General features: G+C 33.7%; 1 protein-coding gene and 1 long non-coding RNA gene across 2 annotated transcripts in view; one reads left to right on the top strand and one right to left on the bottom strand.

The window, feature by feature from the left end:
• The window catches only part of LOC125658266 (slit homolog 1 protein-like), a 229,518-nt gene that overhangs the window by 196,104 nt on the left and 9,950 nt on the right, over positions 1 to 23,464 (bottom strand). Inside the window, exon 2 of the mRNA XM_056149727.1 lies at positions 8,647 to 8,718. Coding sequence (XP_056005702.1) covers positions 8,647 to 8,718 — 72 coding nt within the window. The remainder of the gene's footprint in view (positions 1 to 8,646; positions 8,719 to 23,464) is intronic.
• On the top strand, positions 15,334 to 16,216 carry LOC130050240 (uncharacterized). The gene is made up of 3 exons (XR_008798677.1): positions 15,334 to 15,488; positions 15,702 to 15,762; positions 15,884 to 16,216. It is a non-coding gene; the product is annotated as an uncharacterized LOC130050240 (long non-coding RNA).

Raw genomic sequence — 23,464 nt, 5'->3', positions numbered from 1 at the left:
TGGAATGAAGATGGATATTATTTCAATTCGAGTGAATGAAGCAACATTTTTTGAACTCCTTTTAAAAGTCATAAAAGAATCAAACTTCATTCGTTACAGCTTCAAGTGTTACATAGAACAATTCCCACAAATTCGTATCTTTATAAACTTAAGATTAAAAAGTTCCCAACATGCTATTTCTGCAATAATGAAATTGAATCAATCGAACATCTATTTGTTGGGCATCATTTGGCAAAGGAGATTTGGAATGATATTGAAGAGTGGTTATTGTACAAGTTTGAAATATCTTTATCGTTCGACAAAACAACAATATCATTTGGTAAATATAAGAACAATAATGTTTATAAAGTACAAAATTTGATACGTTTGATAACTAAGAATTATATATTCAAGTAAGTGTAAAAACCACCCAGTGCTAAGTACAAGGGTCTAAATTCAATTATTGAGGGAAGAATCATCATAGAAAAAAACATTGTTAAAACAGAGTTTAAAAACAACTGACAGTATATATGTGATGTGTTATAATTCATATGTGTATAACATTTTATTAGAAATATTTTTCTTACTACCACCAAATGATCATGTACCCCAATAATATCATTAATATGTATTTTTATGCCCCCAAGATCGAAGATCGGGGGCATATTGTTTTTGTCCTGTCTGTCATTCTGTCATTCTGTAATTCTGTCATTCTGTCTGAAACTTTAACCTTGCTAATAGCGTTTGAACAGTAAGTGATAGAGCTTTGATATTTTACATGGGTATTCCTTGTGACAAGGCCTCTCCGTAGGTACCAACATTTTTTACCCTGTGACTTTGACCTTGGATTTTGACCTACTTTTTGAAAAGTTTAACCTTGCTAATAACTTTTGAATAATAAATGATAAAGCTTTGATATTTCACATGAGTATTCCTTGTGAAAAGAACTTTCCGTGGGTACCAACATTTTTGACCCCGTGACGTTGACCTTGGAGTTTGAGCTACTTTTTGAAAACTTTAACTTTGCTAATAACTTTTGAAAAATAAGTGATAGATTTTTGATATTTCACATGAGTATTCCCTGTGATAAGACCTTTCTGTTGGTATTGAACCTTTTGACCTTGACAATTGACCTACTTTTTTTTTTTTTTTTTACATTGGTCATAACTTCTAAATGGTAAATATTAGAGTTTTCATATTGTACATGAGCATTTCTTTTGACAAGATCTTTCTACTGGTACCAAGATAGTTGCCCTTGTGACCTTGGCTATCTTCGAAATTGGCCATTATCGGGGGCATTTGTGTTTCACAAACACATCTTGTTTCATTTATTTTACTTTTTATCCTTTTTTTCTTCTTTTTTCTGTTCTTTTTTATATTAAAAACAACTTTCACATTAACGTGTGTGTATGTCTATGTGCGTATTAGTTTATATGTACAGTAATATGTATATGCATGTAAATGAATATGTAATATATTAATTTGATATAAAATGGGAGAGCTGAATAGATATTACAAATATCATTACTATTGTCAATGATGTGGATTGAACTGCATGCATAGTATATTCTAATCATATTAATTAAAAGAACTATTTTTATGTCAGCCTGTCCCGAAATAAGCCAAATTCGTATAAAAGGTAAAAATTGTCATTTATTAAATAAATAAATGACAATAAAAAGGAGTAACGTATATACAAGCACATATATAGAAAAATACAATCCCTGAAGTAGAACCCAATATAAAAGTACAAGAGTACAAAAGTAAAGCGATATCATCCCATATTATATCGATCAAAAGGAGTGACATATGTACCTACAAAAATGGGTGCTGCAGAAAGTAAAATTATCAATGACACGTTTCCAAAGTAAAGGGACTAAACATATTTCATACTTTTCATAGTAAAGGTACTCGGACTACATGAAAGGTGAAGATAACGAACAGTGCAACCTTATAAAAAGGGGTGTTCATGCCACTGTAACAAGTTAGACTATAAAATTAAGTCATACATAATTTGTTTAAAAAGTAGGTTATCTTGTTGACTCCCCAGCTATCTTAAACATATAAATAAATATACATGGAAAATTTGAAAATGAACACATGAATTTTTTTTTATTGTAAACCCCAAAAACAGCCCCTGACTGGTAAATGGGTTGGCATAGGTATTGTCTAGTACAACGCATGAAAACTAACCTGTAATGTCAAATACTAGAATTGTCTCTGATAATCGATCTGAAGCCTTTGTTTTCAAGATGGAAACAATACTACAAAGTCAATGTATGGATTCTGATATGTTTCCTAAAGGCGTTGGAATTCCAACGACCCAAGGTTTGAAAATGTATTTCGGTGAAACCTAGAGCAGCTGCTGTTGAGGAAGCGCATATACGGAAACTATTTGTGTGGTAATTCTGAAATGGAATCTTGCAAAAAGCTAAGACTGTCTGTAATTGTTGGGTAAAATATTGACGGGAGATAGGAGAGCCATCAAATAGCATAAACTGTTTTAATACATCGTTAAAGCTAGCAATTTCTGCACCTCCATAACCCCCTCAGTATTGACAACTGATGATCTGCTTGATTGTAAGACGAGATGTACATGTAGAACAAAATTCAATTTGTAATCAATCGTATTGCTAAATATTACAATTGATATTGAAATATACTGATTTATGGAACTAAATTAAGGTAAGGTTTGCGACATTTTGACATCTAGCGAACACAGTCATGTTGTATATGTGTATCAGTATGTTCAGTAGACATGCGTCTTCTAGAAATGACTTTTAAAAAAGTTGCCCGTGTCGTTTTTTGACCAGATGGGCTTAATTTTGTGATGTTTTACATTTTCGGGATATTTGTACAAAAGGGAATACTAGTGACATAAAAACTACTGGATGCAAACTTATGGGGTAAAAAGCTGGTAGAATTTTTAAAAGGTATTATCTATAAGGTTAAACTAATTGGTAGAACACTTTTATTTTAAAACACAAAAAATATTACATTTTATATCTTAAATAAAATTTCAATTACATGGCAACAAAAATATATATTGAGCAGCTTTACGTCAGAAAAATTTCACTTTAAACATAATATTTGGATCATAAACATTTAAGAAAGCATATAACATTTGTACCCATCGGGCTTTGTTTCCATGGTAACAGATTAAAAAGAATTATTTCATTTATGCGATTTGTCACTTTGTTTTATAATATTTGTACAACTTTTTAATAGTGTATTGAGCATTTTCATAAACAAAATACAATTCCAGCCCCAAAATGATAAATTATATTTATTTGTCAAGTATTGTAGTATCACATTTGTTAGAAATTTTTTGTTTGTTTGTTTTCTAAATTCAATACAATACAATATCTTCAATTTCCCGGCGGGTTTTCCACGGCCCCGCTTCGTCATAAATTCTGTGTTTCATTAGCCCGAACCTGTCCCATATGCATGTACTACATCTTTGAGATAAATTCCCTTTTCTTGTTCCATTACTTGATGTTTCTATACATAGCTGAACATGCAACTGTTATAAAGCCCAGTCAGTGGCGGATCTAGGGGGGGGGGGGGGCAACGTAAAGTTAGTGAAAATGACACTTTACAAATCTCTTATATTCACAATATCCATGCCGTTATGAAGATGTTCCTCAGAAAAAATAAAGACTATTTTAAAATATACTAGAGATGATCCCTCTTTTATTCTTACTTGGTCATATAAGTCGCGTTTTTTAACATTTCAAAGTCCATGCAATAAATCGCTCGATCAGCTGATGTAGATGTCATAGTATTGAAATATAAAGTGTATGTAATTCGAGAGGTAAAGCATGGTCAGGTTTTTAGTTTTTTAAATGATTGTGAATGTCATAAACATTCCTAGCTTCGTTAATGATGAACCTTGTCAAATTTGAGGATACTATTCACAAATAGTGATTGATTATAACAGCATCAAAATAAATCCTACTTTCCCTTGCAAGATTCACAGATATTACATGTGATCATCTCATGGTTTGACACAAAATATCAGCAACCGGTACCGATCATCATGATTTATCAGAGCCATGCTGTAGTTTACAGACAACTGACTTTCTCCATGTATTTCAAATACCGATGCCCATTAGGGGCGATTTCAAGGTCACAACAAAATTTTAATGGAAATTAAATATAACGCATACTATATATAAAAATTGTAGACTTTTATAATATCGAACAAATTATTTATAAATGATCATTTCAGAAAAATTATTATTATTATTATTATCATTATTATGTTGTGGAGATTTACACATACGCCGCTTAACACTTGACAGCGGTAGTAGATAAGAAGTAAATATCATGACATTTCCCCATGATACAACTATGCCGTGACACATTTTTTTCATTGTGACGTCATAAAGCGCAAGGTGTACTGAGGTCAATCGTAGCTACTCGGCTATTTCCGTAACCGCAAATGAACCTCGTGTGTGGATCGACGCCATCAGAGTTGGTTGTTACGTATGCATAAACATAACTTTGACATCACAGTCGTACGTTACACTATGAAACGTGAACTTTCAAGTGCATCTAAGATATTTTACACATCTAAGGTATTGTACCATAATCAATTTCCACCTACATGTTATTTATTAGAGTGAATAAGACGTTAATGATACCAAAACTGAATCTGTGGTGAAAATATAAATGACATATTATTCAGGAATTCGGTTCTGGCCTTTTAACTCTCATCCACGGGCGCGCTTCCGGCGAAGAAATGCATCGATTTGATGCAATTCTTGCGCCGATCCACGTGCGAGTCTTCTTACCGGTTACGGAAAAAGACGAGCGCGTGATCCGATTGCACTGAGGTATAACAAGAGTTATCTCCCTGACTCCAGGATCATGAAACTGTCTTAAAGTTAAGTCAAAATTTTGACTTTAAATTAAGATTTGAACTTAGGTAAGATTGCTGACTTAAATGGATCACAAAATGAACTTAAGCAAATCTTAACTAAGATTGTCTTAAAGCAATACCTCTACGCAAAAGAGTCCCTTGTTGCCATAGCAATTTAAGATTCTAGACTTAGACTTAAGTTAAAGCAATACAAGCTGTAACTGACGGAAAGTAAATTAAAAAATAAAAGAACAAATAGTCAACATATATGGGATTGAATATATATAACATAATAGAATCAAAGTGAATCTGAAGCAATAAACCCGTCAAATCAGCAGAAAATATAGATTCATGGATAATTGTCATCCTGTCAGTAATTCCTGCTCGTAACCTCCGATGTGCATTGCCCTTGGAAGTCACCAGTTCGGAAAAAGCGAAAGAGAGGCACTGAACACGGTTAAATTCAATGCCTTTATTTATTTTGTCGATTGTGTGCGTAGATGTAGCAAAGAAGGATAACTCTGATTAATTTCAAATTCGGGCTTGGACTGCACATCATTCGTGTGCAAATGCAGACTGCAAGTAATGATTGTTTTCTTCTTCCACATATTGTCAACAAACTCAGTCAGGTTAATAAATGTACTTTTGTATCGAAAATTTTTATTGAAACGGTCGTATGTGTACGTGCTACTTGCACATATACGTCTACTTTACAAACTACGATCAGGCAGTGAAATGGATTTTCGGGCGATCAATCCTGCGATATTTTGATCACACAAGATGTCATATTTATGCCTAAACATTTGAAAACGCCCACTCCCAATTTTTCTGGGCTATCGGTGTTACTTTTCGATTACAGGGATTTGACTTCTTTTCCTGTAAACAAACTTTTTTACGTCAATACTCTGCTTATAGAAAAACAATTTTTTTTTCATTATATGATTTTCAACGTCAAGATCCTGTGTTTTCGATCTACCGACGGTCTATTATTTCTTAAATAAATGATTTGTTCGCTTCTTGGTAGGGGCAGACATCTTCATCGCGGACATCACGTTCATGTTCTCTTACTCGCCTCAAAAATGCAACCAGCGCGGCCATTTTGAACGAACTTAACGATACTCTTAGAAAGTTAAGACAGCTCTAACGTAGTTTTAAAATTTAAGACAAAATACCAATCTTAAGTCTAAGTGATTTTTTTTTTTGTGATCCACTTTAAGACCAGCTTTTTTAATAATTCTTTGTTTTCTTCTATTCTGTAATATCAAGACAAGTGGCATATGCATCAATCTTCAATTTACAGGGGAAAAAATGTTTTATGAGAGAGAGAGAGAGAGAGAGAGAGAGAGAGAGAGAGAGAGAGAGTAAACAAGATGCCCATGGGCCACATCGCTCACCTGAGTCACCTTGGTCCATATCAGAAGATTTTCCATATCTATTTGCATGTAAAACCGTAATCCCTATCATGGCCCCAAACCTACTCCCGGAGGCCATGGTTTTTGCAAACTTGAATCTACACTATGTCAGAAAGCTTTCATGTAAATGTGAACTTCTTTGGCCCAATGGTTCTTGAGAAGATTTTTAAAGATTTTCCCTATATATTTGTATGTAAAACTTTGATCCCCTATTGTGGCCCCATCCTACCCCAGGGGGGCATGATTTTAACAAACCTGAATCTGAACTATATCAGAAAGCTTTCATATAAATCTCAGCTTTTCTGGCTTAGTGGTTCTGGGAAGAAGATTTTTAAAGATTTTTCCTATATATTTGTATGTAAAACTTTGACCCCTATTGTGGCCCCATCCGACCCCTGGGGGCCATGATCTTAACAATTTATAAACTGCACTATATCAGGAAGCTTTCATATAAACCTCAGCTTTTCTGGCTCAGTGGTTCTTGAGAAGAAGATTTTAAAAGATTTTTCCTATAAATTTGTATGTAAAACTTTGATGCCCCCTTGAGGCCCCATCCAATCCCCGGGGTCCATGATTTTAACAAACTTGAATCTGCACTATATAAAAAAAAACGAAAAAAAAAAACAAACAAAAAAACCCCCAAAAAACTTTGACCCCCTATCGTGGCCCCATCCGATCCCCGGGGGCGATGATTTTAACAATTTATAATCTGTACTATATCAGGAAGCTTTCATATAAATCTCAGCTTTTCTGGCTCAGTGGTTCTTGGGAAGGAGATTTTTAAAGATTTTTCCTATATATTTGTATGTAAAACTTTGACCCCCTATTGTGGCCCCATCCTACCCCAGGGGGCCATGATTTTAACAATTCAAAATCTGCATTATAGAAGGAACCTTTCACATAAATCTCAACTTTTCTGGCTCAGCGGTTCTTGAGAAGAAGATTTTTAAAGATTTTTCCTATATATTTGTATGTAAAACTTTGACCCCCTATTGTGGCCCCATCCGACCTCCAGGGGCCATGATTTTAACAATTTAGAATCTGCACTACCTAATAAAGCTTATCTATAAATTTCATCTTTTCTGACCCAGTGGTTCTTGAGAAGATTTTTTAATGACCCTACCCTATTTTTACCTTTTCTTGATTATCTCCGCTTGGAAGGTGGCCTGGCCCTTTATTTTAACAATTTAGAATTCCCTTAACCTAAGGATGTTTTGTGCCAACTTTGGTTGAAATTGGCCCAGTGGTTGTTGAGAAGAAGTTGAAAATGTGAAAAGTTTACAGACGGACAGACGGACGGACGCCGGAATACGGGTGATCAGAAAAGCTCACTTGAGCTTTCAGCTCAGGTGAGATAAAAATGAATATATCAACAGTCTGGTTTAGTTGAATAAAAGGTTCCATCCACTCCAGGTTGTGTCAATTTTTTTCAGTTTTAATATTCAAGTGCAAATTTACTGATGTAAAACTTATACGGTACCAATTTTGATGCACCAGATGCGCATTTCGACAAATAATGTCTCTTCGGTGATGCTCAACCGAAATGTTTGAAATCCGAAATAACTATGAAGTTTTAGAGTTAAATATAGCCAAAAACAGCGTGCCAAACAAGTGGAGCCAAATTCGCCCAGGGATAAGAGCTATGCATGAGGGAGATAATCCTTAATTTTGAAATGAATTTCTAAATTTTATAACAGCAATTAAATATACATCCGTATTTTCAAGTTAGTAACGAAGTACTTAGCTACTGGGCTGTAGAGACCCTCGGGGACTAACAGTCCACCAGCAGAGGCCTCGACCCAGGGGTCATAATTTAAAACTGATACGGTACCAATTTTTATGCACCAGATGCACATTTCGACAAATAATGTCTCTTCAGTGATGCTCAACCGAAATGTTTGAAATCCGAAATAACTATGAAGTTTTAGAGCTAAATATAGCCAAAAACAGCGTACCAAACAAGTGGAGCCAAATTCGTCATTTAAGACAGTCTTAAACTTTAAGACAGTTTCATGATCCCAAAGCCTGTTGTTGCAAACCTTATCTTAATGTGATGTCCGGCTATTTGATAAAATGCAATACCGCGATATCGGAAAATATATAATATTATAAAAATAAGAATAGAGACTTTCTCATTTAGAACATTTTCATGTTTGTCATGATCAGTTGATGTGAAATAGAATTAGGCTATGTTGAAGCTTATAAACAGGTTACAAATACCTATATTTTAAATGCATCAAAATTAACGCTAATTGATTCTACACTAATGATGATGAACTATGTTGATGAACAGAAACCAACTGTTGTCTTTATTTGCATTCAATGAGTATCATTTGTCCGAATATTAGTATAGCATAAGCATGTAATAATCATAAACATGTGGAGACTTACAGTGTCTGTAGATTTGACAGACCCTCAAAAGCACCATTTTCTATCGTTGTTAATTGGTTACCCGACAGAAGTCTGAAAAAGAAAACGTATGACGTGTGACTACTGTGACATCACACAAAGTTACACGTAACGTTTACAAATATCACAAACAGGTAAGTAAACGCTCACTGAAATCAAACACACTATCAAAGTTGCATTTCAGTATTTCAAGTCGATGATAATTAGGATCTCTACAGATCTTAGGGTACAATACCCATGATCAACAAAAAAGTGTTTGCGTTTGAATGAATTGGGTGTATCAAATATCATGCAAAAGTTTGGAACATAGTTTTCGTGCCCACAACTTTATAATGTCTTTTATTTGGACTTCAACATTCACTCATTATTCAGTAACGATATTAAGACAAAAATTAGGCATCACCTTTATGTTGAAGCTTATAAACAGGTTAAAAATACTTATATTTCATATGCATCAATATCAACGCTATTTAATTGTGCACCAATGACGGTGAATATTAGTATAGCATAAGCATGTAATAATCATAAACATGTAGAGACTTACATTGTCTGTAGATTTGACAGACCCTCAAAAGCACCATTTTCTATCGTTGTTAATTGGTTAATATCCAGATATCCGAAAAAGAAAACGTATGACATGTGACTACTGTGACATCACACAAAGTTGTACGCAATGTTTACAAATACCACAAACAGGTAAAGAAACGCTCACTGAAATCAAACACACTATCAAATTTGCATTTTAGTATTTCAAGTCAAAGATAATTAGGATTGCTATAGATCTTAGCGTACAATACTCATGATACACAGGAAAATATTTGCTTTGGAATGTTTTGAGTATATCAACTCTCATGCAACATTTTGAAGGATAATTTACAACAATATTCACTAACGATGTCAAGACATAAATTAGGCATCATCTTAATGTAATATCAGATAAAAAAAAAAAAACCTCAATAACATCCCAACAGTAACTTCATCTACGTGGGAATTTCAAATTTAGTTCAGTACGTTTAGATGTCGAGGGTGGAAAACTCAGAATCGGTTATATAGGACGTTAACCGAGAATATGTTATACACATTTTCGTTCTGGCCATGAAGCGTTCTACTTTCTCATTTTATTTAGTTCTGGCCATGAAACGTTCTACTTTCTCATTTTATTTAGTTCTGGCCATGAAACGTTCTACTTTCTCATTTTATTTAGTTCTGGCCATGAAGCGTTCTACTTTCTCATTTTTTTTAGTTCTGGCCATGAAACGTTCTACTTTCTCATTTTATTTAGTTCTGGCCATGAAACGTTCTACTTTCTCATTTTATTTAGTTCTGGCCATGAAGCGTTCTACTTTCTCATTTTATTTAGTTCTGGCCATGAAACGTTCTACTTTCTCATTTTATTTAGTTCTGGCCATGAAGCGTTCTACTTTCTCATTTTATTTAGTTCTGGCCATGAAACGTTCTACTTTCTCATTTTATTTAGTTCTGGCCATGAAACGTTCTACTTTCTCATTTTATTTAGTTCTGGCCATGAAACGTTCTACTTTCTCATTTTATTTAGTTCTGGCCATGAAACGTTCTACTTTCTCATTTTTTCATTCGCTCACTGTTTGTTCAGTGTCTCTTCACCGTTTACAGTTTTGTGTTCACCGTTCACCGACCGCTCGCGATTGATGTTCACAAGGTGTTCATCGTTTGCTCATCCTGCGCTCAAAGTGGGTTCAGCGATCAGTCTGTTGTCTCTGTATAGTCATTAATAACTTGAAAGTGAAAGCATCGATCTTTATAACGAGGACTAAACGTAGAGAGTAACGCCTGAGCAGGAGTGGAAGAAAGCTTACATCAGAATATTCAAATATCAAATGTATAATTTGATGACTAAAACTTATAAATGAATTCATATTTATCTCTGACCGATTAAGCGTTGACAGATTGATTATAAAACAAAATTTAAAAATACGCATAGTAACGTTTTGCAATCGGAAAATAAAAATGTGTAGGCTTTTTTTAATAATCGCTAAGCCTAAGCAAATATTCATATAATTTTGTTGCAGTAGTATCAAGAATCATTTCCACTAAGAAGAAATGAAATTGCTTTTGTATCATGTAAGTGTACATATATATCAACTTAAACCATTCTCGATCGAGCCATAATTAGGAAGATATCTTTCTTTACCGTCATGAAAACAACTAGTCGATTTGAAATTTAAATTTCACCTTGAAACAAGAATCATCGAGGTGGTCTACATAGGGAAAAGTCACACATATGATTCTCATATGAAGTGAGTTCTTCATAAAGAATTACAAAAATCATTCTTCGGAAAATGTATAATTGGATTTATCACGTGTGATATACTATTTTTGAAGGATTTAATGCATGCATACAATATTAGTCAATTAGTTATGGACTTAACATTCACAACTCATATAGTGACAACTATATCACAAAGTATTCTACCAGTGTATGAATAGTCCAGAATGATTGTGAGTTAATCTGTTAATCAATGATTGGGAATCCATGCATGTGTTGAAGTCATATCACTAATGAATAGAAAACGGTTTGTAACATGTATCATAAACTTGATCATATGCCAGTCAGAAAAAATATCGTTGAATTTTGATGACATATATCGTTACGATTCACGATGGATTGATGTTCGTACATTAAAATGATATTCAGGTTTCAGTGTCCTGTATTTACTCAAATGAAGTATGTGGAACCACCCAAGATATTACAAATGAAATGTGACAAAAGGCAAACGTCGAAGTATAATTGTGATCAAGTATAATACTGGCCACACCTAACATTGGTTCTTAGTTGAATATTCTGTCCATCAGGATCTCCATATGGTTATATAACTCACCGTGGCATGATACGATTGTGAATTATTCCAAATAACATTTAAAGTAGTAGGAAATGTGACAAAAGACAAGCATCACATTAGAAGTATGATCAAGTATGATGCTGGCCACACCTTGTATTCATTCTTAGTTAATTAATCTGTCCATCATGAACTCAATCTGATTATCGGTTACCGTGGCATGATACAGCATGATGCAATTGTGAATTATTAAAGCTAACAATTAAAGTACTAGGTCAAAACACGAGGAAACAACACAGTCAATACGAGGACGTTCCTGTACATTAATATGATACCCATTCTGTAGTGTATGAAAACTTTGCACCAGGGTGAGTCATGTACGATAAGCGATGCCAATTGTTTTGATGGGTTTCCAATTCAAAGTCTGCAATTAAAGCCCTACTCGAACGCTATTTTCATGTAACATATGTTTCAGAATGAATTCGAGAACAACACGCCATCATGTTATAATGACACATAGTAAATGTGAAACGATGTTATTTCTATAATAGCACATGAATTATCAATCTCAAATGCATACATGTAACAAAATATACGTAGTTTTCGATGAAATAAGATGTTGCAATTTGAGTAAACCTCTCTGCATTCAATGTTCACAATCAAATATGACATACGAAATGCGAAGATAACGAATAGTTATCAATCCCAAAACTCCCATAAGCAATATGAAATAGAGAGTTGGGCACACCTGAGGTGGGATCAGGTGCCTAGAAGGAGAAAGCATCGCCTGTCGACCGGTCTCACCCGCCATAATTTCTATATCTTGATCAAGTAAACGGAGCTATCCGTATTCAAAATCAGTGTGCCAAGACGATATATATATATCCAAATGTGAAAAATTGGCTCAGTGTCCAGTAATCCATAGGTAAAATATTAAATAAAATATGACAATAAAAATATAATGACGTCGGAATACAGACACATTTGGATATATATATATATATATATATATATATATATATATATATATATATTATGCATAGGTATTTCATATTCAAGATAACACCCTTCTCCGTCTAAAACAAAATGAATACTTAAATTCATTACAAAAATATAATGACGTCACAATACAGACACATTTGGATATATATATATATATATATATATATATATATATAGATAGATAGATAGATAGATAGATAGATAGATATTTGAACTGCCTGATGAATGCTAGCAGTAAATTATTGTTTTTTATGGAATGTGTCATTCTGATTTTCAATATTTATTTACAACTGTGCCGAATCAACTTCTAACATATATATATATATATATATATATATATATATATATATATATATATAATGTATAGGTATTTCATATTCAAGATATCACCCTTCTCCGTCTAAAACAAAAAGGATAATACTTGAATTCATTACATTCAAAAGAATATTTCTGTCAGGTAATTTTATTTATATTCCGTTTATTTATGCTATTGTTTTTAGTTAAAACAAGTCTCAATAAAATCCATTTGATCCCTTCATGTGTACTTATCTGTGTTTTGATTTGTTCAAGATTGATTAATGAGAGACTGAAACTTTCGTGGATGATTTTCTGGATCTGTAAATCTGCTTTACAAATACCGCTTTACAAGTTGTCGAGGAAATTCAAACGGTGTCATTCTTGCTTAAAAACTGCTTCTTGAAGCAAAATTCCTCAAGTTTCTGGTGAATACCGGTAAACAATCTACATCCTCTGAACTGCTCGGCAAATTATCAAATCAAATGAATTTAGAAAAAGGCATGCGGACGTCTTCTTTAAATGAAATTCTAAGGATTAAAAAAGTTGATATAGTATTTCTATTGCAAGTTTCATAAATGTTTTTGCAATCAAATATATCGGAACATTACGCATTAGAAAATAACGCTGCAAGGGATTTTTCGTATAACGTAGTTTTATTAGGAATGCCCATCGCCTTTTACAATGGTGGCCCTGATTCTCCATTTTCAGTATTTTATGATTGTGCACAGGGAAACAAATTAACATCAGTTAGTTCTGATTTTCTATGTATGGAATTTTAAGGTCGCTTGCTTGGGAAAAAAAGATTGAAATTCGTTGAAATATCGATGATTTTGAATTTGAGATGGATCTGGAAATCGGACCTAAATTGAAGCCAAAAAAAACCTGTAGCTTATCGCATCCACTTCTTCTTAGATAGATTTTTTTAAATACTAATACAGTAAAACCCTGTTATATAGCGAAACTCTAGATTCAGCAAAAACAATCCCTTATAGCCAAACTTCGTTATATACAATAAAAGTTTCGTTCTTTTCTTTTATAAGGGAATAAATATCACTTCGCAATAAGCGGGAATTTGTTTTAAGCCTGTTCGTTATAAGCGTGTTTTACTCTACAGATATATCTAGAATTAATCAAATGATTTAATATCAGTTGTAAAAACAATTTCCTTGAAAGTCTAATTTTGACTTCATCAATAATCCTTATAACTATGGTGGTATAAACAACGTTGTCGTTAAGCCATATGACGTCCTAAGATGGACGCCACAATACATTTCATTCCCATTGTGTTGCTACATGTACATGCCATTGGGTCGAATTCTGTCTGACGTGTTTCAGACAAATCGGTAGACCGTTCTTTTCATGCTACTTTTGATTACAGATTACTACGTTTACATGATCAAGATACAGGGGTCAAGGCGGGTGTGCCCGGCCAATAAGAAATGCTGACTCCTCCTGGATATCTTATCCCATCTTTGGTATATCCAAGGGTCCATGTTAAATGTTAACAATAGCCATGTAGCCATCATCATAAGATGTGTTATCACCTGATCTGTTGTGTGCAATCTCAGTTTACGCTTTATAGAATTTCGATTCAGCATGATTCAGACTAACAACACGCTTTTATCATGATATGAAGTTTCTATTATCTGAATTCTGTTTAAAATGCCTGACCTTTAACAAATCAAAGTGCTATATTAATATCGTATTGGAGTTCATCACTGTATATATCACAATCATGTATAACTGATCTCGTCATTAACATCGTGACACACCATCTAACTATAAATAATCATCAAGATATTCTGTTAAGTGTAACTTTTGTCTGGTTCTTATAAAAGGAGTCTCAACATAATTTTTTTATGGATCCATTGATGATTGTCGTTTTTAGTTGCGATATAAATATGAGTCCAAATCATACATAGTAACATTAACAAATATGTTATTGTGTATCAAGAAAATTCCCATTCCATAGTAAGAAGATATGTACATTACTCTGCATCAATTGTGTCAACAATTTCTAGATGTATTCGAATTTGAATCGAAAGTCAGTTTTTGCAACCAATGTGCAGAATCACTAAACACTTTGTGAACATTTTGATCACTGATATGTTATCGGGTATGTCAAATCTAAAGCTCTTTTTAGTTACATGAAGACCATTCGAAATTATGAGTTTCGTCTAAATGCGATATCACTTCTATCAAAGATCTTATCAAATCATAGCTCTATGTTTTATAAAATTTTATAATACAAATAACAGCATACGTTGAAAGATATATATTCTTAGTAACAAAATTATTTATAAAGAATCACCGTAAACCCATACAAAAATGACAAACTTATAGATCTAAGAAAGTGCACTTTTATCCCGTCAAATATTACTTTACCAGTAGTTTACAATATTTGATGAAATCTGATGGATGTTGTCACATTAAAATGAGTTATGTAAATATATTTTAGTCCTAGTGCCATATAACCCGTACTGAGTCACCGTCAGTTCAGGGGTTTTTTTCACTGTAAATACCTCAGTTCACTGGACCTTTAAACTGCCAGTCCGTGCTACAAATCATATTGGACACGGTAGTCCAGGGAGAAGGACGTCAATATACTTCTCTTGTTATATCTAAATTGTATCACCATTGAATTCTTTATTATCCACATGGCTGGCACTGTGATGACAATTTTCAGTTTTACGGTCCTGCTTTTCTGGGGTAAGGATTTTATCTTATTTATACTGCCATCTTCGTAATTTTCTCTAATTTCATTCAATTGTCCTAAAACACCCAGTTATGGTATTTCTCATTAGTTTAAGCATGCCTATTTTGATATATTAAGTTACCTTCCATGTTTAGAAACGTGTTTCAATGTTGTACGTGTGGTGTGCATATACGGTCATAAACTTACAAATTTGTTCTTCTTTGTAGTAATTCGCAACGTGGCCATTATGTATGAATTTTGTGTATCAAGTCTTATAAGTAACAAAGTGTAAGTGTATTTTGTATGTCTTACCAAGACAGTATCATTATCTAAAATGTATTAATGAGTAGTACCATATGTACGTTTAAAGCCTCAATACTTGTTTCATGTTGTATAATGTGTTTTGTAGGTGTATGTTGGAATAGGTCCTGTCCGCCTGTGTATTTCTTGTGATTTCCCAACAACCTGTTATCCCGATGAGCTCGCTTATGTGTGGTGTCCTACCTGTGGACCCTTAAGACGTGTGTGTGTTGAAAGGGATGTTTTCTTCGTAGAACACGTCTTGTAGCAGGGACGGAGTGTGTAAAGGACAAAACAGTAGTGACAAACCAAGGACCGTTTCTTGTAGAACACGTCACAGGGACGGAGTGTATGAAGGACAAACCAGTAGTGACAAATCATACCCATCAACATCTTATTTTCATACTTGTATCTTGATTATTAATTCCATTAAATATGTAAGGTGTTACAAAATTATTGTTCTCTTTGGGTTGTCTACACGTAAACCACCAATAGTTCAGCTATTCGTGACAGATGTATTGTTTTACTAGATTATATTATATTTCCCTTTTCCCAATCAGCAATACTTGAAACACAAAACTTATAAAATCATACAATGATCTTTGATGATTCGATACTTTGAAACATTAATGTGATCTATGAAGGACACACCCAAAACTCATTGATTCAACATGGAATTAATGGTTAAAAGTTTGACTTTGAAACAATAGTCGAACTACCAAACATTTGCATTAGAATTTACATTTAAAAAATTAAGCCTTGCAATGTCACTATGCCATATGATATGCTATCTCAGTAATATCACGTGAAAGGGAGTATAAATTCGGGCGTGTAAAATCAGGGAAGGGAGAGGGTGTCCCTCCACATTTGTAACATTGATCATTACCTGTTATTCTGATGTACAAAAAAGATAGATAGAATGACTCTCACTATCCCACTATTTCTATCCTTGGACGAATTTGGCTCCACTTGTTTGGCACGCTGTTTTTGGCTATATTTAGATCTAAAACTTCATAGTTAATTCGGATTTCAAACATTTCGGTTGAGCATCACTGAAGAGACATTATTTGTCGAAATGCGCATCTGGTGCATCAAAATTGGTACCGTATAAGTTTTACATTATAGTAGTAGTGAATGAGAATGTGAGGTTGAAAATTGTGGATGAAAAAGCAGCCCCCTTTGAAAATCGATCCTATGTGCCTGGAATAGGTAACTAGTGAACCCGTATTGGTATCATACGCCTTTTTACCAAGATGAAAGGTGGCCTGTACGTCATAATGTACAGCATTTTATAACGTAAAACAATTAGCATCTGACATATCATGAGGTGTAATGTATGCATTTCAGGACAATCTAAAATTAGATGCGGGAAACTTTTTGAATATTTATTCCATGCAAGAGCTATTTCTATCTTTATCTTGGACGTCAACATTGGCGTGTGATTTAGTAACAACTTTTGTAATTATATTTTAGTTATCATCATCTGTGTATGCACTCAAGATATGATCAATTCCTAACCACACATTGAACTTAGAATGAACGTAAATTGCTGCAATTCTTATTAAGTACATGTATTTCAGTTAAATCACTGATGACTTTAGAAGGGTTTACACTTATCATTGATTATGTGAAAACTCATTTTATCATTTATGGAATTATGATTTTTTTAAAATCTTAGATTCACAAGCTTTTCGTGATGTGCACTGAAAATTGATTTTTAAATGATTCAGTAACACAACATGAAAATAATTATTGTATAAATCATAATCATGCTTACATGTACTAGTGAATGATCACATTATATATATCGTGACTTGTGCTTTTAGTGTGTATAGTCATCAAGACGCTCTGTTCAGTGTAAACTTCAAGTGGTTATTATGAAAAGTATCCTTACATAACAGGTTTCACCTGTTAATAATTATCTGTAAAAATTAGAGAATGATATCAGCATTTCGCAAATTTTATGGTCGTTATAACGATCTAGTTTGCCAATACAACCTATCATTGGTTCAAATGTTGCCTGACTTGTTGCATACCGATTATTAGGCCGTTCTCGGGACCCTGATTCTATCTACTGATCAAGATTTAGGGCTCACGGCAGTTATGGGCAGTCGACAGGGGATATTTACTCCTCCTAGGCACGTTATCCCACCTCTGGTATATCCAGGGATTCGTGTTTGCCCAACTCTCTATTTTGAATGGATCATTGAAGTTTTGAGATTGGTCATGTTTGTTATCTTCACCTTTCATTGATAAATAATTTATAAACATTATGTCTTTGAAAAATGTAGGATTGGATGTATCAAGTGTGATAAACTATTTTTGAAGGATTTAATGCATCCATACAATCTTAGTGAATCAGTTATCAATTTAACATTAAAAACTAAATTAGTGATAATTAATACCTATCTCAGAAAGTCTACTTTATCATAAAATGGGACCACTAATCTACAAGTGTATGAAAAGTCCAGATTGATTGTGAATTAATCTATTAATCATTGATTGGGAATTCATGTATGTGTTGCAGTCATATCATTAATGAATAGAAAGCGGTTTGCAACATGTATCATAAACTTAATTTTCTCCATTAAAATGATATTCAGTTTTCAGTGTCCTGTATTTAATCAAATGAAGTATGTAGAACGGCCTCAAATATTTCAAATGTAATGTGACAAAAAACAAACATCACAGTAGAATTATGATCAAGTATAATACTGGTCACACCTTACACTGGTTCGTACATAAATATTCTGTCCATCATGAACTCCATACGGTTCTCAGGTACCATTGCATGATACAATTCAAAATTATTGCGGCTAACAATGACAGTACTAGGTCAAAACACGAGGAAACAACACTGTTAATATAAGGACGTTCCCGTGAATTAATATGCTGTTCATTCTGTAGTATAAGAAAACATTTGCCTGAGCCGGATACGGTAAGAGATTGGTTTGCCAATTGGTTTGATGGATTTCCATCTCAAAGTCTGTAATTAAAGTCCTTACTTGAACACCATTTTAGATTTTGATTTAACACATATTTCAGGATGAATTCATGAACAACACGCCATCATATTGTAATGAATTATAGTAAATGTAAAATGATGCTATTTCTATAACAGTTCACGAATTACGTATTTCAAATACATACATGTAACGGAGTATACGTGGTTTTCGATGAAATACGATGTTGGAATTTGAGTAAAACTTTCTGCATGCAATGTTCAAAATCAAATATGTCGTACACGAAAGGCGAAGATAGCGAACAGTTATCAATCCCATAACTCTCATAAGCAATACAAAATAAAGAGGTGCGCAAACACGGACCACTGGGCATACCAGAGTTGGGATTAGGTGCCTAGAAGGAGTATGCTTCCCCTGTCAGCCGGTTCCACTCGCCATATATCTTGATCAGGTAAACTGAGCAATCCGTAGTCAAAATCAGTGTACCAAGACCATATTTATATGTATATATATGAAAGGAGAGTTGGGCATACCAGAGGTGGGATCAGGTGCCTATGAGGAGTAAACACCACCTGTCAACCGGTCCCAACCGCAGTAATCCCTATATCTTGATCAGGTAAACGGACCAATCCGTAGCCAAAATCAGTGTGCCAAGAACATAAATAAATGTACATATGATGTATACTATATATTTACATATATATTTTGCATATATATTTCATATTAACGATATCACCCCCACTATCTAAAACGAAATTAATACTTGAATGCATTACATTCAAATTCTATACATGTAGAACACAGTAAACATCTAGAAGAATATCTAGATCAGGTAATTTTGTTTATATTTACATTTTATTTATTGACATTATTGTTTTTGATTAATATTAGTTAAGTCCATTCTAAATACAATTCATTCAATCCCTTCATGTGTACTTATCTTTGTTTTAATTTTAATCAAGCTTGATTAATGAGAGACTGAAATTTCGGGGGATCATTTTTCCGGATCCGCAAAATCCTCTTTACGAGTGTTGTTCGATATGTAATGTGTATTGTACGATTTATCAAAACCAATTGACTCAAATAGTTAAATTAAACTTCTGAGTCCATTTCTGAGATGCGTCACGGTACGCTGATTTAGGTAGACTTCTGAGGCACTGACCGATGGCTGAGCAAAGGGGTTGTCGGGACTTGTAACGACGACCAGATACGAATTTTTCAAGTTTTTAAAAAAGGAAAAAGTCGCATGGGGCTAGATCTGGAGAGTATGGTGGGTGTGGCAAGACGGTAACCTTCTCCGACTTCAACAATAGTACACGAACATGCCTAAATCCCGACACAGGGCGTCGTTAATGATAATATGTCTTGAGCTTATTTTAGTATAACATATCGGTAATACCGACCTGTAATACTTTTGCCCTTCGGCAACGAAATTTGTATGGCTATACCATCACATGAGAAAAATATGCAATAAAGAACCTTCTTTGTGCTTATGGTTCTTTGTCAACTACAGGCCTTCTACAGTGTTTAATTAGCCATATTTTGTTTTCAAATTTTCTTACTGCTTCGAAATAGTGAACCCATGTTTTGTCACCCCTAACAATGTTTGCAAATTGTTTTGGATTGAATTTGGGAAACATTTTGAGTGATATGCCAACAGGTTTGATAATATCACGAATCGTTTATCTACCATCACTTTCAATAATTCCCCTGACTTTTGAGACATTTGCCTTGCCTGTTACAGTCACATATGGCCAGATTTTGCTGCATCTTTGACGGACTCTGTGCCAGTCAAAAATGTCTTTCTCCACCTACGAACTGTCTCATAAGATACCTTATCAGACATATAAACTTCTCCCAACTCAGTATATATCTGCGTTACTGGATGACTGAGTTTTGTGCTTTTATATAAGCTTCTAATTTCTTCAATATTCGCAACCCGTTTCCCAACCATATTTACAACAGCGATCAACGACTGCCTCTATTGAAATGACTAAGTTTAAAACTATGTGGAGCTGAAGGCTCATTTTTATACCGTTGGAAATATATTGAATAGAGCTATTAAAGAGTATCATTATCTACAAAATCGTACAAAGTGTTATTGCGTTGTGGTACAATATACAATACTTATGAACAGCCCTTGTACAATTACCGCTTTACAAGTTGTCGAGGAAATTCAAACAGTTTCATTCTTGTTCAAAACTGCTTCTTAAAACAAATTTCATCACTTTTCTGGTGAATGAACAATCTACATCCTCTGACCTGCTCGACATACCATCAAATTTTCGACAAAGGAATTTCGAAAACAACATGTGCATTTATGAAATTGTAAGGATTATTAAAGTTGATAATAAATATAGTATTTCTATCGCAAGTAAAGTTTCATCAATGTTTTTGCAACCAAGCATTATATCGGGACATTCGCCATTAGAAACTATCACCGCACGGGATTTTTCGTATAACGTAGTGTAGTTTTATGAGGAATGTCGATCGCTTTTTACAATCGTGGTCCCGATTCTGCATTTTCCATATTTCATAATTGTGCACCGGGAAACAAATTAATATCACTTAGTTCGGACTTTCCATGTATTGAATTTAAGGACACTTAATTGAAAAAAAAAAACCACATTGAAAATTCGGGAAATAGTAGTGATTCTGAATTTGAGATGGATCCGGAAATTGGACCTGAAACCAAGCCAGGAAAAAACCTGTAGGTTATCACCATCACTCAGCATGCCCTTAGATATTCGCCTTGTAGAGCTGCATTTTTTAATAATACTGATACAGTAAAACCCTGTTATAGCTAAACTCCAGAGCCAGCAAAAAACAGTCCGTTCTAGACAAACTTCATCAAAGTTTCGTTCTTTTCTTAAATATCACTTCGCAATAAGCGTGAATTCGTTTTAAGCGTGTTTGTTATAACCGTATTTTACTGTACAGGTTTATCTACAATTAATCTAATTTTACTTCCAAACACAATTTCCTGGAAAGTCTAATTTTAACTTCATCAGCAATCCTTATAATTATGGTACGGAATTTCGAATCAGTACGATTCAGACTCACAGCACGCCTTTATTGATGACCATGTAAGTGATACCAAGTTTGTAGTAAATGACTTCTATTCTAAATTTCTTACCTTTAACAAATCAAAGTATGAAGAGTGACCCCTGTTATATTGATATCGTATTGAAGATCATCACTCTAGATATCGCAATGATTTATAACTGACCTCATCATCAACATCACGACACACTATCTAACTGTATTTTCTATTAAGTGTAACTTCCATCTAGTTCTTATAAAAAGAGTCTCGATATAATTCTTTATGGATCCATTGATGATTGTCTTTTTTAATTGGGATATGAATATTGGCCCAAATCATGCATAGTAACATTGACAAATATGTTCATGTGTATGATGAAAATGTCCATTCTAAAGTACGAAGGTATACACATTGCTCTGCATCAACTGCGTTCTATATTCATAAAATTTCATAACACCATAGCAAAAAACGTTAAACAAAATATATTGTTAGTAACAAAATTATTTCTACATTTATAAGGAATCACCGTAAACCCATACCAAAACGACAAACTTACAGATCTAAGAAACTGCACTTTGATCCAGTCAATTCTTATTTTACCAGTAGTATATAATATTTAAAGAAATATGAAGGGTGTCTTGTTTAAATAGATTATATAATATCGTCTTTCTCCCAATCAGCAATCCTTGGCACACACAACTTATCAAATCATACGAAAGATATTTGATGGACTTGATGGGAGATGACTCGATACTTTGAAATATTAGTGTGATCTAGGTAGGAGACGCCCGACACTCATTGATTCAACGTGAAATTAATGGTAAAAGTATGACTTCGAAACAATAGTCGATCTAGCAAACAGTTGCATTAGAATTCATATTTCAAAAATTAAGCCTTGCAACATGACTATGTCATACACAGGTAAAATTGCAACATATGTTTAACTTATGATTGGATATTCATATGTTAAACCTATGTTTAACATATAATAAACATTTTATCATCGTATGGTGAACATATGTTTGACGTATGTTTGAAACATATGTTGAACATACTGCAAACTTCAAACATATGATTAACACAAGGTGAAAAAATCATGTTTAACATATGTTCAACATATGATAAACATATGAAATTTTGAACATATGACACAAATGTTCAATGTTTACAATCACTACGAACATACCCCATTTGATTTTTTGTTTCTGTTGGTATGTTTGTGGAGATCTAGTCTGTAGGCTTCTTTCCCATCTTTAAAAAATTGTCATATTTCTTGCTTAATTTAAATGCTTTAAGGGCCCATGATTGGTTTATGAAAAAGTCTTGTAGTCATATGAAAACTCTTATTGAATGGCAAGGTCAAACATTGTGAGAATCAAAATTGAATGATGTGGTGTAAATGTATCTAGATTATTTCATATTTAATGGCCTACATTTTTCATAACGCTATGCGAGTATCTTCCTCCGATTACAGAGGGCGCGCAGCAAATTGAGGTCCTCGGTTGACGGTGCCTGATAAGGAATAAATAGAAATTTGACAATCTTTAATTACAATCAATTGCCAGTTAAGGTATTTTTCTAAGAATCGAGTGTAATGATTTTGAAATAGTACAATTAAACAAAATTTCTTGGTCACTAATTTCATTGATATGTTTCCCTTGTGTGGTTTTCTTGCAAGCAATGG

Source organism: Ostrea edulis, chromosome 9, assembly GCF_947568905.1.
Source record: "Ostrea edulis chromosome 9, xbOstEdul1.1, whole genome shotgun sequence".
Classification (NCBI taxonomy): domain Eukaryota; kingdom Metazoa; phylum Mollusca; class Bivalvia; order Ostreida; family Ostreidae; genus Ostrea; species Ostrea edulis.
This window is presented reverse-complemented; position numbering and strand designations above follow the sequence as displayed.